The sequence below is a fragment of the Lissotriton vulgaris genome, chromosome 11 (assembly GCF_964263255.1).
Source record: "Lissotriton vulgaris chromosome 11, aLisVul1.2, whole genome shotgun sequence".
NCBI lineage: Eukaryota > Metazoa > Chordata > Amphibia > Caudata > Salamandridae > Lissotriton > Lissotriton vulgaris.
This window is the reverse complement of record NC_141699.1, coordinates 706,880,014-706,897,570: the sequence shown is the minus strand read 5'-3', so window position 1 is coordinate 706,897,570 and position 17,557 is coordinate 706,880,014. Positions and strand designations below refer to the sequence as shown.

Genomic DNA, 17,557 nt, shown 5'->3' with positions numbered 1-17,557 from the left:
AGCATGAATACGCAGTACTAAGGTCACGTGGGCTATGGAAGACGTCACCGTGAGTGTTATTAAAGCAACGTGAAAGGGCCACAATTTAAAAATGCCCAAAAGTAAGATATAGTTGGGCAAGACGGGGTAAACCATCCTACAGAATCCTACTGATTGAATCGTGACCATGCGGGGACATGAACCTTAACCTCCAATCTTAATTCAGATAGAAAGTGCGAGTGACCGGCATCCCAGTGGGAACTAAAAATGGAATGTCAGTTGTTTGTTGTTAGCCTCACTTGTGCTAGGGTATTGTCAACCGAGGTTGGTGGAAGTGGTATATTGGCAATAATCTTACGCTGATTTCAGTTTATGTTGCTCAAACGTTGAGCGTTTGAAGCGCTTAAACTACAAACTTTTTGGAAATTAAATTCATTTTGGAAGGACTGAGTTCCAAGGAATATTGTCATTTAATCCAACCTTGTGGGTTGAGAGCTGTAAATCCATTGTTGCTCCTTTTCAAAAAGGCGTTGTTGGATTCTGGACCCTGTTTTGATCTGTTCGATATTGTCATTGGTGGTATGTTTTTTCTCAAGAAAGTGCTTGGTGAGCTTCGTTGTGATTTTTCTGCACCTGCTTGTGCTCCGATGCTCGCAGATCCTCTGTTTAATTTTCCTGCATGTCATCCCCACGTATGACAGATTGCATGGACATTTGATCAAGTAGACTACATTGGTGCTGTTACAGTTAGTGTGGACCAGCTGTTGCCACACTTTTCCCGGTTCCAATGAGAGTGTTTTGGTGTTGCTGGTTAGATGACAAACACTGCAGTTACCACCTTGGAAATGGCCTACGACATTTGGAAGGCCCTTTACCATGGTGACCGATTGTGTTATTTCTTGTTTTCCTTCCCTTGGGCGTGTGTTTACCAGGGTGTCTTTTAGGCTGTGTGATCTTTTGAAAGAGAAGAGTGGTTTCTCCCAATGAAGGTTCACTGTGTTGAGGATGGACCAATGTTTGTTGATCAACCTGGTCACCTGGTTGGACGCTGTGTTATAAGTGGTCAAGCATGTTAGTGGTATTTCTTTCTCTTCACGCATCTTGTCCTCCAGAAGTGCTTCTCTAGGTTGGTGTTGTGCTCTTTTTTGGCATTTGTTAAGGATCCGCTCAGGGTAGCCTCTGTTGGTGAGTTTTTTAGTGAGGGTCATAGCTTGATTTTGATAATCGGTGATTTTACTGCAGTTGCGGCGTAGTCTCAAATATTGACCATATAGTAGGTTCTCTCTCAGAGGTCTCGGGTGGAAGCTTTCAAACCTTAGTAAGTTGTTCCTTGCACTCTTTTTGTGGTAGGCTTTTGTCTCTAGATGACCGTTCTCTTTTGTGATGGTAGCATCCAGAAATACCATTTTGCCTGGGTCAATGGTGTTCGTGAACCTCAGATTGTGGTCACAGGTATTGATCCATCTTGTGAACTCCTTAAGTATATCCAATGGTCCTTGCCAGATGGCAAGGACATCATCAATATACCTTTTCCAGAATACAATGTAGGATAGAGAAAGGGTTTTGATCGCTCAATATGAATCTTTTTTCGAATTCAAACACATAGAGCCCTGCCACGCTTGGGGCAAAAGTGCTCCCCATTGAAGTGCCCCCGTTTGGAGGTACAGTGCACCTTCGAATTCAACATAGTTCTTTTTTAGTGCCAGTCTGGCACATTCGAGGAAGAAAGTGTTTTGGTGTGTTGTATGTCCAGGTGGTTTCATTGAGAGCTTCTGCAAGCACTGCCAGGGTATCATCTTGCGGGATGCTGGTGTACAAGCTTTCAATATCAAAGGTGACCAGAATGGTGTTCTCATCCACTGTAATGTCTTTTTAGTAATTTGAGAAGACATTTGGTGTCTTGCAAATAGGTTGTGGTCTTCTGCACAAGTGTTTTGAAGAAGAAATCACAGAAACGTGACAAGGGTTCTAGTAGGGAATCGATCCCGGAAACAATTGGTCTACCAGGAGGGAGGGTCTTGTCTTTGTGCATTTTTGGCAGTGTATAGAAGTACAGGATCTTGCCCTCACTGTTACAAAGAAAGTCAGCTTCTTGTTTAGTAATATGTCCAGCAGTTTCTGCAAGATCCACAAGGTTCTTAATTTCTGATCTTAGGTCCTTCGTGGGATCAGACTGTAACGTCTATAGTTCCAGTTGTCTGACAGCAGTCTCTGGCATTCCACACGGTAGGCGGCCTTGTCCAGGACCGCCACCCCGCCACCCTTGTCTGCCGGTTTTATAATGATGGTATCGCAGGATTTTAGATTCCTCAGAGCAATACTTTCTTCTCTGCTCATATTCTGAAATGGAGGATTGATAGGCAGATTCTCAATGTCATTGAATACAGCTTGCTCGAATGTTGCTATCTCAACCGGAACTGTGTGTGGTGGCGGTGTGAATGTTGATTTTATTTTGCAATCCAGTCTCATTAGGGTCTCCTCAAAAAAGGCTTTTAGTCTTAGTTTCCTGAAAAAAACTAGCCAATTCTCAATGGAGTTGGAATTTATCAAGACGCGCTGTTGGTACGAAGCCTAAGACCTTATTAAGGACCTTTGCTTCCATGGTTGAAAGAGGTCTCGTGGCTAAGTTAGTGACTAGGTTCTGCTGTTCTGCTGTTGCTCGTTCCTGCCTGTGCCTTGCTCCGGGTGTAACTGCCTACCGGGTCCTCTTCCTCCCAATGTACTTGGTTTGTGGGCTTCCTACATCCTCTCCCTCTTCTGCCCCGGCCTAAAAAAGGTGGCCTGAAGGTGTTAGGTGGGAAAAGGGGCTGTGGAAACGGTGGTTGCTATCCGTACATGGGATAGTTTTGTTGTGGGTTGTAAGGGGCTTGGAAGCCCGGCGGTGGATGCGTATTGTACATTGGCTAATTATTCTGTGCCCTGTTTCTTCCTCTTTGTCTTTGCCGTCCTCTTCCTGTGCTTGAGCCACTGCTCCCATCTGATGTGTTGCTGGAGGCGTCTGAATCATTATCAGGTCTTGTTGGTGGGGTGTAATTTGGATCAGAATATGGGTATGTTTTCACAAAGGAGAAACGCTTGAGATCCTTTTGGAATTTCTGTTCTTTTTGTTGAGTGAGGTTGTCTCTGTATTTGTTGATTTCTTTATTTAGTTCGTCCAATCTTTTTTTAATCCTGTAAGCGTTGTTTTTATATGTTTTTCTGTTAGTTGAATTTCAACCATTATTGCCTCAGACAGGCTTAGGGCATTCTTGATGATCAGCACAATCCAGTCGTGAGTGCAGTGCCATGCGATCTGGGCCCAATCTTTCCTGAAGACAGGGTCATCCAGAAAGATTTGTGGGGCATTGGTGACTAATAAGCCTTTAGGTGCCATGTTGTAACTTATGTATTCCTTAAGGATGGTACCATGTAATATTGCTCTTTTTTCAGTAATTTGGGAAATTTATGTCCAGGAAGGTGTCACATAAACAATCTTTAAATGGCGTTTTGTAACTTCTATATGTGCTGCTTAATGCAGCATACATAGAAATTGCAAAACACAATCTTTTTTAAATGATTGCTTATGTGCGCGAAGGAACACCTTCCTGCACATAAAAAATCAATGGCGTTTTTGCTGTTTCTATGTGTGCTGCACAATGCAGCACAAAAGGAAACCTCAAAAACTAGGAGAAATTAAACATTTCTCCTAGTTTTGCCAGGTTAAAACTAGGTTTTCCTTAATTTTGGTGCTGCCTCCTATTTATGCCACACCTGTAAACAGGGGGCGACGGCAAAATCAATAGGAAAATCAATTGAAGCTCAACCATGATAAAACCGAGCTAATCCTCACTGCCGGATTTGCTAATCCTTCGTACTCCAACTTTGGGCCTTCTACCCTGGGCAACCCTCCTCTTCCTGTTAGCTCTGCCAAAAGTTTGGGTGTAGTGGTAAGCAATGACATATTGATGAAGGCCCAGATCAGCACAGTGGTTTCTGCTGGGTTTTTCCTACTAGGTAGAATCAAGAAGCTCAGCAGATTTCTGTCTTGGGAAGCTATGACCTTAGTGATCTTGGCCTTGGTCATTTCCCGACTAGACTATGCCAATTCACTCTATCTAGGCAACCCGTTTTACCAACTTAGACGCCTCCAGCTAGTCCAGAATCAGGCTGCTAGACTGATCTTTCACCAACCTAAATGGCATTGTGTCAGATCGCTGATGAAAAACCTCCATTGGCTCCCTGTGGTTGTGCATGGCTTGTTTAAGATGGGATGCACAATTTTCAAAGCTCTTCACGGCAACAGCCCAGCCTTCATCTCGTCCATGATTCCACACTATGCCCCCACACGTAATCTATGATCTTCCCATCTGAATCTATTAGTCACTCCTACTTTTAAATGCAAGAAACATGGTGGCTTTCGATTAGCAGTCTTAGCTCCTCAGTTCTGGAACTCGCTCCCTGTGGAGCTGAGGTCGGTCACCTCTTATGCACCTTTCAGAAAACAGCTGAAGATATGGTTGTTTTCCCAGGCATATGACAATTAGGCTTCCCCAATGATGCTGCCTTACTTCCACTCCAGCGCCAAGAAACGTTTGCAGAACGTGCGCTTGATAAGTACCTTATAACATAACATACTGCTGTGGAACTCCCACCGCAACACCCCTTGCTCTCCCCTTTCACGCTAAGTATAGCATGGAAGGGTGCCTTATTTACAAGGCAGCATTAAGCCACGTTAAGTGTCTTAACTCTGCCTTTTAAATAAGGTGAAGCTCCTATTGCCACTACAACGTTCTGAAAAGTGATGTTGTGGTGGCGATAGGGGCTTGTAAATTTGCCCCTTTATATCTTGGCACCTGATGCAAAGACAATCATCCCTCCCATCATAGAACTTTAAGGTAACCAGTGTTAAAGATCGTGTCAAATATGTTCTACAAGCAGCTTGCCCCAATTTTTGGAAGATATGTCTCAGACTTATCAGAGTTCACTCCAGCACAACCTTTGTGCAGGCGCTGTTGCAGGTGCACAACAAGATCAGTTGTGTCAAAATTGGGATTGTGACAAGCGGCTGCAAAATTGTCCTCCTCTAGTTCCTGTGAAACTGTGAAGTCCAACTTGCAATATAAGGTCATCGGGATATCCCAAATGAAAGCGATGCTGAGAGAAACTGTATGGTTCCAGGCATAGACACTGGTGGAACACATCATATGAGAATGACAACTGTGGTAAACAACCAGTTGTGCTGAGCACGCACTGCTTCTCACTCAAAAAAGGCACACGTTAAACGCTAGAAGAAAGTTATCGCAGGCATCTGTCCATTACCGGCTGTTAGAAACTGGGTTGGAATATATGCTGTTACTGAGCAGACCATTACTTCGCAAGTTTTTACTACGATGTTTTTACATTGCAAATATCATTACTACTCAAGATTTAACTGCGCATGCTTTTAGTACGCAAATACATTTAAAAGTACTAAATATGCATTTACTTCGCAGTACATTACTAAGTAGGCAACTTCTATGCATTTTTGACTCTTTTACCCTTACCCTCATACACTACATTACCCTACACTAACCAAGCACCACTATACTACCCTAAAACACTTCCCTACTCTACACAAACACCACAACACTACCCTAAAGCCAAATACACTACTCTACACTACATAAACACAACCCTAGAACCTAAAAGACAACCCCCTGCGCGACCACTACCCTAAACCCAAATACACTTCTCTACACTACAAAAACACAACCCTAAAACCTAAAAGACAACCCCCTGCATGACCCTAAAAACGACACCGCCCCAGTTACCTCTCTCTTCTCGCGGTCCCACGCTTCACTGTGCTTCCTCTCTTCTCCTGCTTCAGGCGTGGTCAGAGCTGCATGTCGTTTTTTGGAAACGGAAGCGCCTCCTTTTCCAAACAACGATGTGAATAGTCAGCAAAGTAATTGACTTTGAGATTATGCTAAGCAAAAAATGCTTAGTAATGGTAAGTCACAGTAGTGGCTGCGATGTAATGGTAGATTACCATTCCCAAATTTACCTGTGCTCACCCTCTTGTAGCTTGGCACAGAGCAGTGAGGCTTGACTTGAAGGAAATGTGTAAAGTATTTGTGCAACACTTCAAACAGTAAAAACAGTGAAAATACCACAGACAAAGAACCCAAGCCAGATTGAGAAAAATAGAATACATTTTAATAAAGAATACAAATGGGACGCATTACAACGCAAACATTTACAACGCATTCTTTTACAACTGGGTTTTTACATCGCAGCATCCATTACAACGCATGATTTTACAACACATGTCATCACAACGCATTTTTAAAAACTGCATTTACAACGCTTTCCATTACAGCGCATACCATTACAACGCATACCATTACAATGCATAATACATTTAGGGTAACAGTGGGGTACGATTTGCATGGTATAGGGGTAAAATTACTATTCCCACTCCAGTAAGTGAACAGTAGGGTAAATGTTGGAAAGTGTAGAGGTAAAAAGTACTAATCCCACTCCAGTGAGTGCAACAGTAGCGTAAGTGTTGAATAATGTAGGGGCAAAAATGTACCCCCAAACCCACCCTAAAACAAAAAAAAAACTCCATTAATTACCTTATAATGCGTTGAAATGGCATACATTGTATATTAGGGTTCCCTGTTTTCCGTTTTTACTGATTTTTATAGATAAATACAGACAGAAAACACTGTCTCTCCTGTCTGCATTTATTTCTAAAAGCGGAAAAATATTGATATTTTAGCTTCATTTGAGGGATTCACCATGCTGAGATTAATGAATTTCAGGCCAGTAGCTATACATTAATGACAGCATGAAGAGCTACAAAACTCAATGAGTTGTACTTAAATTACTGCGTATCTCAACATGTGTATATGTTATTACACAATTTTTTTAATGTGGGTTTATTATTTCATTATTTTTGGCTGTGTAATGTGCTAAAACTTGACAGGCATCAAAGTGTGAGTACACGTTTATCCACTAAATACATGCAGAAATATACAAATTATCACCTCGTCTGTTTATAAAATACAAAATAAATATGGATAAATACCAATAAGATGGCCCAAAAAGAAATATGGATAAATACAGACGGAAGTGTCAAAAAACAAATGCCAGAATACCGGGAGCCCTAGTTGTGATGGTATGCATTATAATACCATGCGTTGTAGTGACTCGTGTTGTAATTCCTGCGTTGTAAATGCAGTTGTGTTGTAATACCCGTGTTGTAAAGGTAGTGTGTTGTAATGACTGCGTTGTAATGGTTGTTTCCCAAATAAAAACAAGATCAAAATATTACCAGGGAAACTGGAGCTATTGAATGTTTAAGTTTTACGGTGAAATAGAATCAAAAAGCACTCAGGGTCAACAAGGGAAATCTGGTCACACTGGACAAAACCACAAGTTCAAGGCAACTGCGATGGATCGCGGGTCAGCTACAGGGACCATGTTAGCCCCGTTGATCAAAGCACCTTAAATGCAGAATGCAGAGAGTTGCATGGATATGAGGCAAAGCAGCATCAAGCAATCGAAGAGATGTGACGGTACTGAGATGTAGAGAGGACATGGTGCGAGGCCGTGTTGCATTGGAGTCGAGGATCCAACCAACAGGGATTGTAATATGAACTCCGGGCACCAAGGATATGGAGCGCAGTTAGCGATGTATCGGTTCGGAAAAGGTGTGATGCGGGAATCATCGTCCAGCTGCCGTCAATGAGGGATGCAATTATCTGAATCAGAGATGCGTGTTGTCATCAGTGATACATTGGTTCCAAAGGCTGCAAGGGTGATGCAGACCTCCAGTGCCAGGCCCAATCCATGCAAACACAAGGAGATGATGGACGGAGCGCTGAAACTTTTCAGACACTTAACCTCAGTCACAGATCTGGGTTGAATCCATCATCGATCTTTAGATCATTTTGCCACCCAGTTCAGACCCAGCCATATGCATATCAGTCTTGACCCTGTTCCTTATGGGAACAGACCAGCCCGAACTGCCAAGCCAGGTCCCTGGACCGTAAGTAAGCATCCTTGGGTCGGTTTCAGGGTAACACCCCTCGTCAGCTAGGTTAGGTTGAAACAAGTGGCAAAGTGAGCAAGGGACCAACGTCTGGGCATACCCTGCCAAAGTCCATGCAGCAGTGGCAATGTATTTTTCTGCTCGAAGATGCACCGCTCAATTGAGGAAATGCCTTGGTTCAGCTTAAGGATGTGCCGCTCAGCAGAGAAGCTGCGTCAGTTCGGCTGGTAGGCACCTTAAGCCCACTTCCAAGGATTCAGGACTGGGGTGACACCACCTGGCAGGATAGACTCACAAGTGGCAGAGTTTAGGTACACATGCAAGGTTGCTGGAAGGCTGTTATGTCCCTGAGGCTTCAGATTAGGAGGCCAGTCTACTAACCGCTGGAGTCACTCTTGGTTCAAGTGATGCAAGTCCAGTCCTTCTCACCCAAGCAAGGAGGGCAGCAGGCAGCATGTCAACACTGCAGGCCAGCAGTTCTCCCAGAACAGCAGTCCAGCACAGTGACGGTCCTTCATCAGCACAGCAGTCCTTCTTCCTGGCAGGGTATCTACAGGTCCAGCCATGTACTGAAGTGGTGGTGTCTGAGGTCTAGTACTTACACTCAATGGTGCCTTTGAAGTGGAGGAGACTTCAAGTACAAGCCTGTGAAGTGCGCAGCTGTTCTGGCTTGTAAGCCAAGGCTCCAGACGAACTGCAGGGGGTTAGGTAGTCCTTTGTGTGGGGACAGGACGCAGACTATTCAGGTGTAAGTGAGGTTCGGTCCAGCTTCTTCCTCCCATCCTGTCAGGATAGCCCACTTAGTCACCCCTAAGCTCCCATTGTGTGTGGCTCTCTAGGTGGAATATACAAACCCCGACGGTCAACTACACCCAGTCATGTGACCATAAACAGGCTGCAGGCACCAAGGACCTTATTTATGAATAGGTGTTGCATCGCTGGGGTGAAACAGCGATGCAACACTTTTCAGTGCGCCATCCTTGCAACACCGTCGATGCGCTGTATTTACTGTCCGGCGCTCCATGTCACAAGGATTTACAGATAAGTCAAGAATCTTGACGTATCTGTCGGCGCAAAAATGGCGCATTGCTTGAGTGTGTCTGGAAACAGACGCAACTCCAGCAGTGTGTCATTTTACATTGAGCAAGCCCCATGTGAAAAAGCCTGTGTCACCCCTGATGCCAGCTTCAAGCAGGCGTAAGAATTTGATGGAGTGACGCCATAGAAGTGACGCAGTGAAATCTCATAGATTTCACAATTCCACTTCTACAAGGCTTTTCTGTGTCAGAACACCCACCCTGCATACATTATACCTGTCTCTTGATAAGTGTAGTGTAGGGGTTTACAAAGTGATGCATCTGCCTAGATGCGTCACTTTGTAATTATGGTGCAGGGAGGCAAATTTTTACCTGCTGCATCATCGCGAAAAGTGATGCACCAGCAGACTAAGCTTAGACAAGAAAATGCCAACTTTCTAAAAGTCGTATTTTCAGAATCATAATTTAAAATCCAACTTCATCATAAATTAGGATTTTAAATTAGGATTCCAGAAACACTTAATAGGAACCAGTTATATCTCCACATTTGGAAATTATGCTTAAAATTTTGAACGGTAATCCCAATGTTATCCTATTGGAGATATCGGCCTTGCAACAGTGAACAAGAATTTGCAATGCAATCGGTCTCGCACTTGTGGGTTTCAGCTATTGGCATTGTAAACGACAATGCCTTTTAGTTATGTGTTGGTTTTTAAAACAGATCAATAAAAGGCTTTGTCATTTACAATGCCAATGGCTTAAACTCTCGCAAATGCGAGACTTATTGCATTGCAAATGCTTGTTATTTTCTATGAACCATCTTATGATGACAATGGACTTACAGCTAGATTCATCAAAGAAAAATGCGCTCGCAAAGGGCCAGATTCTGAGAATCTGGCCCTTTGCGAGTGCAATTTTTGCATTTGGGATTCATCATCCCAAATGCAAAATTCGCTAATAAAGAATTCGCACATTTGCGAGGAATTGCATTTAAGGAATCTCTATTTGAGATTCCTTAAATGCAATTCATGAAACATTTCAAAATTGCGAAATCGCAATTTTGGGCCGCTATTTACCACAAGGTCAAACCTTGTGGTAAATAGCGAAAACTTTCTAAGTTGCATGTTAAACACACACATGTCCATTGGACATGTGTGTGCGCAACACCAATGTAGGTTACATTTCAGGGGTGCTACAGGGTGTCCTTTGGACACCCCTGGCACCCTTGAAATCGCATCCTTATTTGCCTTTGGCCCATAAGAATGAATGGGGAGTTATTCCTTATTTGCGATTAGCAATTTGCTAATCGCAAATAAGGAATGTGTAGGAATCACAATTTATTTCGCAATTCCTACATGAATCCCGTTTTGCAAGTCCTTAATAGCGATTCCTTAATAATCGCTATTAAGGACTCGCAAAACGGGACTATGATGAATCTGGTGTAAATTGCAATAATACATTTTAAACTTCTTCTGAGCTCCTTACACAACCAAACTTTCATAATAGGCAGTAGCTGTATCTAATGGTGATAGTATCACTACCAGCTCGAGGCCTTTGCACCCTTCAGTGACAGCCACCTTCCAATCATGCATCTTCTGCATTTATTAAGGTCTCTGGAGCTGAGCTCGTGCAGTAAGCCATGATCACATTTTATTTCTCTTTTGTTGCTGCTGATCCTGCTTTTACCCTACCTGCGCCTATCAAGGATTGCATTCCTGTATTAAATCTATTCCAATACTGCAGTGCCTCATCAGTCTACCATGGAAAACATGCATGTGCTACATTAAGTCTATTATCCCCACACATACAACCCACAAGAAGGGCTGCAATCCCATTCTGTATCACAACCCCCAATTAATTACCAAGCTCACTGATAGAAAGTCTTCTTCTATGTCCACATTTTACAAATCAGCACCTTCTCCCTGCTATTCTGAACCAATCAGTGCACAAAATCCTTTGATCTTTTGTCTTTTTGGGAGTTGGTTTCGAATTGATGCAATTCAGGCATTCACAAACTTCCATTCTGAGGTCACTGTGACTTCTAAGATGTACTCGAAATTGGCAAGATAAAATTGCACAAAAAAGTCCATGGACCTTCAGCAATCCCCCACAGTTTCAATACTACACTAGACTAGTCTTGCTTAAAAACTGCTCCTATTCAGCAGTATATGCCGACACATGTATACACACAGCCTCAATTCAAGCGTATATCACATCTTCACAGATCCTCAAACTTGGTCAGCTCTTCCATTTGCAGTACCTGTTCAGTAAATGCACCGGATATTTGTAGCACCGACCGCTAGCTTCGAAACTATGGGCTCCCTTGCACTTAGGGGCAGATTTATGAGGCCCTTGCGCCACGTTTACGCCGCTGTTGCGTCATGCAAGGTGGCGTAAACATGGCGCATCCCTACAAACGATTTACAACGTGACGCATCTAGGCAGATGCGTCACGTTGTAAAGCCCTGCGCCTCTTGTGGGCGTTCCGGCGCAGGGTGGGCGTTCCGGGGCAGGTGCGCCTCGCAAAAGTGGCTGAGTGAAATCTATGAGATTTCACTCAGTCACTTTTAAGCCAATGCTGCGTCAAAAGCCTGCGCCTGCTTGAAGCAGGCGTAGGTCTTGACGCAGCATTGTTAAAATGGGGCACCCCCGAGCCTTGCTGGAGCTGCGGCGCGCTTGCGACGCAGCTCCAGCAATGCACCACATTTCCGGCACAGATGCGTCACGCATCTGTGCCGTTTTTGCACCATGGTGCGCCGCATTATAAATGCGGCGCACCATGGCTGGCGGAGCTGTGGCGCACTGTGGCGCATGTTAACTGGCGCATCCCTGGGGATGCGCCAGTTAACATAAATCTGCCCCTTAGTGTTTTACCAATTAAGCACTGTATACAAAACACCCTTATCACACTGCACAGTTTTACTAATTCCTTTGTGCACGTCTTCATTTGCTGTTCTATCCCATTGCATTCAGATCAAGGAACTATCCCGGACCGCATCCACCTTTAGCTGATCAAACCGTTAGCACTCAATTCCAATTTTCTCGGTTGTCTACACACATTTTCAGCTGCATACTATTTGCTGGAGATTATTTCTCCCATTCAATTATCACCTCTCCTTTTCTGTAAAACGCCCTGAATGGGTGGTATTCAACTGGCTTCCCTGCCATATTTCCTCTTTCAACTTATTTAACACATTTCAATCAGGTTTCGAACAATCTTCCAGTAAAACTTGATTCTGATCATTTTCTCAAATCCAAACACTACTCGACATTTCTTTTGCTTTCCACCGAGTCGATTCTCCTGCAATACTAGCAAACATTTCTTCTCCAGACATACCAGGAAATGCACTAAAATAGTTCTCCTGTTGAATCTCAAATTAAAACAGTCTCCTCTGAATGCACCAACGATGGTCTGAATTTTTACCCATAGGTTGCCTTCCCCTATATGGATTATTACGCTCAACTGTCACGCATCTTGCACCCAGGGGATGAGCCAGGCATTCTTCAAATGTCTTTGCAACCTACTGTAAAACTTGTGCTATTATCGGGTATCATTTCAGTGCCGCACACATCCAGTGGCGTAGCAAGCTCAGGTGGTGGCCAGTGCAGAAAATGACAACATTGAAAAAATATGTGTTTAAAACACATATTTTTTCCATGTTGTCGCCCCTCTCACTGATTACACTTGTCACCCCCGGCTTGAGAAAAATTACAAAAATATGTGTTTAAAACACATATTTTTGTCTCCACCCCCCAAGTGATTGAGAGAGCGCAATTTGAATAAAAACATATATGCGAGCCATATTTACAAGCACATTGTATAACGTAGGAATGAAATGCATATCGTAACATGAAGTTGACACTTATAGCATAAAGCTAACCGAGATAATCAAAAGTAATATAGGAAATGTAACTGTATTCACTTTAGAACATGTATTAGATTTAGAAGGCCCGTATACGTAGTGGGCTAATGTAGAAATGTGTAGAAATGCTTGCGAAATGTAGAACGTGCAAAGTAGAATTCATGTACGTGAGTAACTTTAAATGGAGAAACGGTGTGAAATGTAACATGGAGAAATGTGCAGAGAACATACATGGCGAAGTAACCAATGAGAATATAAAAGTTATACTCTACGTAATTATATTCTATGTACAATATATTCACTTATACGTAAAGGTTTTGCTAAATGCGATTGTATATAAATGTGTGTTAAAGGTTATACTGTGTAGAAGGCTTCTTGTAAGAATGTTAGAAGGGTTTAGGTCATTTGTGATTTTAACCTGACTGACCAAGAGTTCGCAGGAGGGTAGTCCGCTGTTTGTAATTTAGTGGGATCACAGGAGTTGTGAATAGCCTTGCTGTGAACGTGAGAGCCAAGGAGTCTAGTTCTTGTTAGATTTAAGGTGACAATGCCGGACAAAGTTTATGGCCTAAACGTGAGAGGAGACGCTTGGAATTTGAGTCTTGTTTTGAAATGACCATTCACAGGACCAAGAAAGGTTATATACATAGCCATAAAGATTAAAGTTCTACTAAGGTTATAAACTTTTTGATCTGAAAGTGTCAATGAAGTCATCAATGAGAAGATGAAGATGGCGTCTAAAGAAGAAAGGTCAACTTAACGGACGGCGAAAGAGACGAAGCAAGGAAAAAGCTAGAAGATGACCTCACGGGGAAAGTCCGTGGTGGGCGTCGAAGGGGCGTTCCACCCACACTGTGATTGTGTATTTTAGGGACAGCACCCCGGGGAGAAGATAGCGAAGGCGAAGGAAAAGAAACAGCTCAGAGCGAAGGGCGAAGGGTAGATGACTTGAGCAGATGCGCTGAGAGAGATCAGAGCGCAAGAGAGCAGTAGGCCGAGGACCCTTAGAGAACGGATGGGTAGGCAGAAAGGGTACTGCTTCTTAAACTTAAGTTACCTTTAGAGGCTAAGAGAGTTTGAACTTCTTTGGGAGTCAAACTGCTGACACCTTTTTAGGTTAGGAACTTGCGAAGTAGGGATGTCACTTAGTATAGAGTAGGGACAGATTTAACTTGATATTTTTCTCTTTCTGTAGATGACGCAAAGGAACCACTTCATATCGAAGCTTTTAATTTGTTGATTCTGGAATTGATTTTGTATTCTTTTGTATACTTTTTGAGATTTATCCTGAAAGGATTGTATACGCATTTAATCTTGACTTTTATATAAAACTTTCAAAACTTCACCAGTTGTAAGTGGTTCTTCAGAGTGGCGTCAGTTTATGGGGTTTATCTAACCTATGCGGGATTTGTCTTTTACTCAATGACAGATAAAAACCGGTCCAAAATTGTCGAATGAGATAAGTTATTAAATTGATTATAAATTGATATTAAAATCTCATTCCCCGCAGTTGGTAGCAGAGAAAGATGGTTTTCTTCTTGAGGAAGACAACCTAGGTCAGGTTTAGTTTACCCCAAGGTCCCTAGTCATCGACGACCAGAAGAAGAATCCCAGCCGAAGACGGTGCTGACGGCGTGTCGAGAGAAAAGCAGCAGAGTCGGTCGAGAGTGAGTATAAGGGTCATGCGTTGTAAGATTGCGGTATTTTATGTTGTTCCTGTGTTGTAATGTCAAGCGGAGTTGAATGCCTGTAGTGTGATTGAGGGAAGGCTGTGAGCGCGCGCAACCGGATGAAATCTTAAGCTCCAGGGAAGGACTTAAGTGGTTCGGGTGTATCGAACACCCAGAGTAATTTGTCTACCATTGAAAGGGGGTCATGAGGTACCATTGATCGCCCGACAGACCGATGATAGGGGGAGCGTAAGAGTGAGTGTATGAGTAACGGACGCTGGTCGTACGTTTACTGTGTGTAAGTAACCTATCAGTTGAGGCGATCGTCTGACCGTAAGAGGGAAGACGTTTCGTCAGTTGAGGTGACAATTACAGTTAGACTGTGGCCGTACAGTCAGAGAAAAGTGATCGCTTGGACGGAAGTAGTAATTTTTCAGTGTATGAATGAAACGCATGCGAAATCGTGAGACGAGTTGAGAAAGAAGGAGAACTGCTGCAGAGGGAACGAGTGACGTCAGCATAGAACCGCGCTGAGATTGGTTAGGTTGTCATACGTCAGCGAAGAGCCGCGCTGAGATTGGTCGGTCAGCGTAGAGTCGCACTGGGATAGGCCGATTTAGCGAGAGCCGCGTAGGGATTGGTTGGTTTATCATTGGGACATAAACAAGGAAGAGAAAGAGGAAAATAGTAGAGTAGCGAAAATGAAGTGTTTTAAGAGTTTAAGAGCAATCTTTAGGAGGAATAGAAGGAACTTATATGCCGGAGAAGAAGCTCCACCAGAAGGCACACCAGCTTATCATATGGCAGTAAATGTAGGCTTACACTCGATACTATGGATCTCCGAGTGGAATAGGCTAACTGAAGGGAATAAGGAACTGACTTTTCCAAGATTCGGAACGTTTAAGCTAGACGTGTTGAACGAACTGAAAGCGGTAATGCTTGCAACGAGACCTCTACCGAGGCCAACACAGTTTGAAGCCCTTAGTGCATGGTTTAGAGCAGCACACGAAAAGAGCGTAAAGAGGCGCCAAGAAAGAGTGAGACGATCAGTAAAGGCAGTGCAGGATGCTAAATGGGATGAGGAAGCCAAAAAGTGGAGAGTACAAAAGATAGAAGCAGACAAACTGTACCCGATGCTAGAAGTTACGGGAGAAAAGAAACCTCTAGAGGAAGATGAGGAAAGCGAGACGGAGGAGGATCTGATAGAGAGGCTATTAACGGATAGACCACCTCCGTACAGCGGAGGGGCCGCAAGTCCCATATTACAACAAGAGGACGGAGCTAGATGGGGGGAATATAAATCGATCCCAGTAACGGAGTGGGATACCAAGAAAGATGAGGAAGTACCTCAATCTAGTTCCGAACAGAGAGTAGTGGGAAGACTAGTGGTCCAGAAGGTGCCAGAAACGCAACATGCAAGGTCCTACCAAATGCCAGACGCTTTACAGGTACCTGTTACCATAGGCCCTATTGTGTCAATCTACAACCCAGAAGGGGTCCAGCAGGAGGAACAGGCACGATGGGACAGGGAAAGAGCAGAGATGGAGAATAGGAATACCATGATGAATCCTCAGAGACAGATACTAGCACCGATGAGTCGGAGTACCCCATTAGATGCCGCAACAGGTCCCTGGGTAGAACAAGGGGGTCAAAGAGGGCCAATGGACTTAAGGGGACCAAAACCGAAATCCCATAAGGAATTAAGGGAATACCTGAAAGAATGGGATACTGCCGAAGAGATCCGGAATAAGAGTTTAGAAACAGGAGCAGAGTGGAGAGACCAGGATAACAAGATCCTCTCTCATTGTGGAGCTGGCGAAAGCAGCCCGGAGTGGGAGAGAGGGAGCCAGGAAAGCAGAGGAAATAATTGTCCTACTATCAGCGGCAATAGGCAAATGTGCAACGACAGGAGTGCAGGGTGTGGCGAAGTGCCTCGCGTCACCTTTAGTGAGGGGGAACGAAGGACGCAGGAGTACCGAAATACTTTCAGATGCACTCACCATACCCCGGGTGAAACAGTGCAGCATTGGAATCACGGGAACATGGAGAGTCGTGAAGGGTCTCGCCATGCATCCGGTGATCGCGAGCGAAGTCACGAGAATATAGGGAGTCGCGAAACGTCTCGCCATACTTCTGGTGATCAGGATCGAGATCGCGGGAGCATGGAGGGCCATGAAGGACCTTATCGTTTATTGAGCGACACCAGACAGCAAGCGAGTTACAGTGGTTTTGAACAGAACGGTGGATCCTATCTCGTATCTGGAGAAACCGAGCCGAAAAGGCGCAGTGTAGGGATGGGGGATGGAGTAATGTTCCACCACACCCCACGGGAAGATGGAAAGGCTTGGGATCTAGAGAGGTGGGAACAAAGAGATGGAAGGAAAACTCCTCATAACTCACCCGTGTTTAGGCGTAGGGAGCATAGTGGGGGTGAGAGGGGTATGAGCGAACCACCTAGGACTGACATACTGAGAGCTGAAATAAAAGCAAGACGGATTGATGTAATGAGCTTAAAATCAGACTTGGATGAAATAATTGACGGCACAGTGGCTATAGAGAGGCTAGAGCTGTACGCACCAGATGAAATATTGTTCTTATCCAAAGATGTTACTCGGAAAGCAAGGGCAGCTCATGAAAAACTATCCGAATTAGCAGAAAAGTATATGATAGATATGTCACGGACTAAAGCTTTACAGCCCAATCATAGGTTAAATTGCACAGATCAAGATCTAGATGAACGTAGAACAATTGGACTAAGAGTACACATAAGGGAACTAGTCATGTGTATTAGAATATGGAGAGATCTGGATAGATGGGAGGAAAAATGGTCTAAGAGGGGATCTGTCAGAAGAAGTACAATTGTGAAGTCCCAGGATACACACCTAATGCGAATGGAAGCTTTCCCTTTGCGAGAAATCGCGAACGGAAACTACGTTCATGTACCTTGGAGTAGGGGGGATTTAGCGGCATTCACTAACTCTTTCCCCAAGT

General features: G+C 43.9%; 1 protein-coding gene across 1 annotated transcript in view; it reads right to left on the bottom strand.

The window, feature by feature from the left end:
• Positions 1–2,130: 2,130 nt before the first annotated feature.
• LOC147683353 (myb/SANT-like DNA-binding domain-containing protein 2) overlaps positions 2,131–17,557 on the bottom strand; it is a 30,792-nt gene continuing 15,365 nt past the window's right edge. Inside the window, exon 3 of the mRNA XM_086942524.1 lies at positions 2,131–2,319. Coding sequence (XP_086798650.1) covers positions 2,131–2,319 — 189 coding nt within the window. The remainder of the gene's footprint in view (positions 2,320–17,557) is intronic.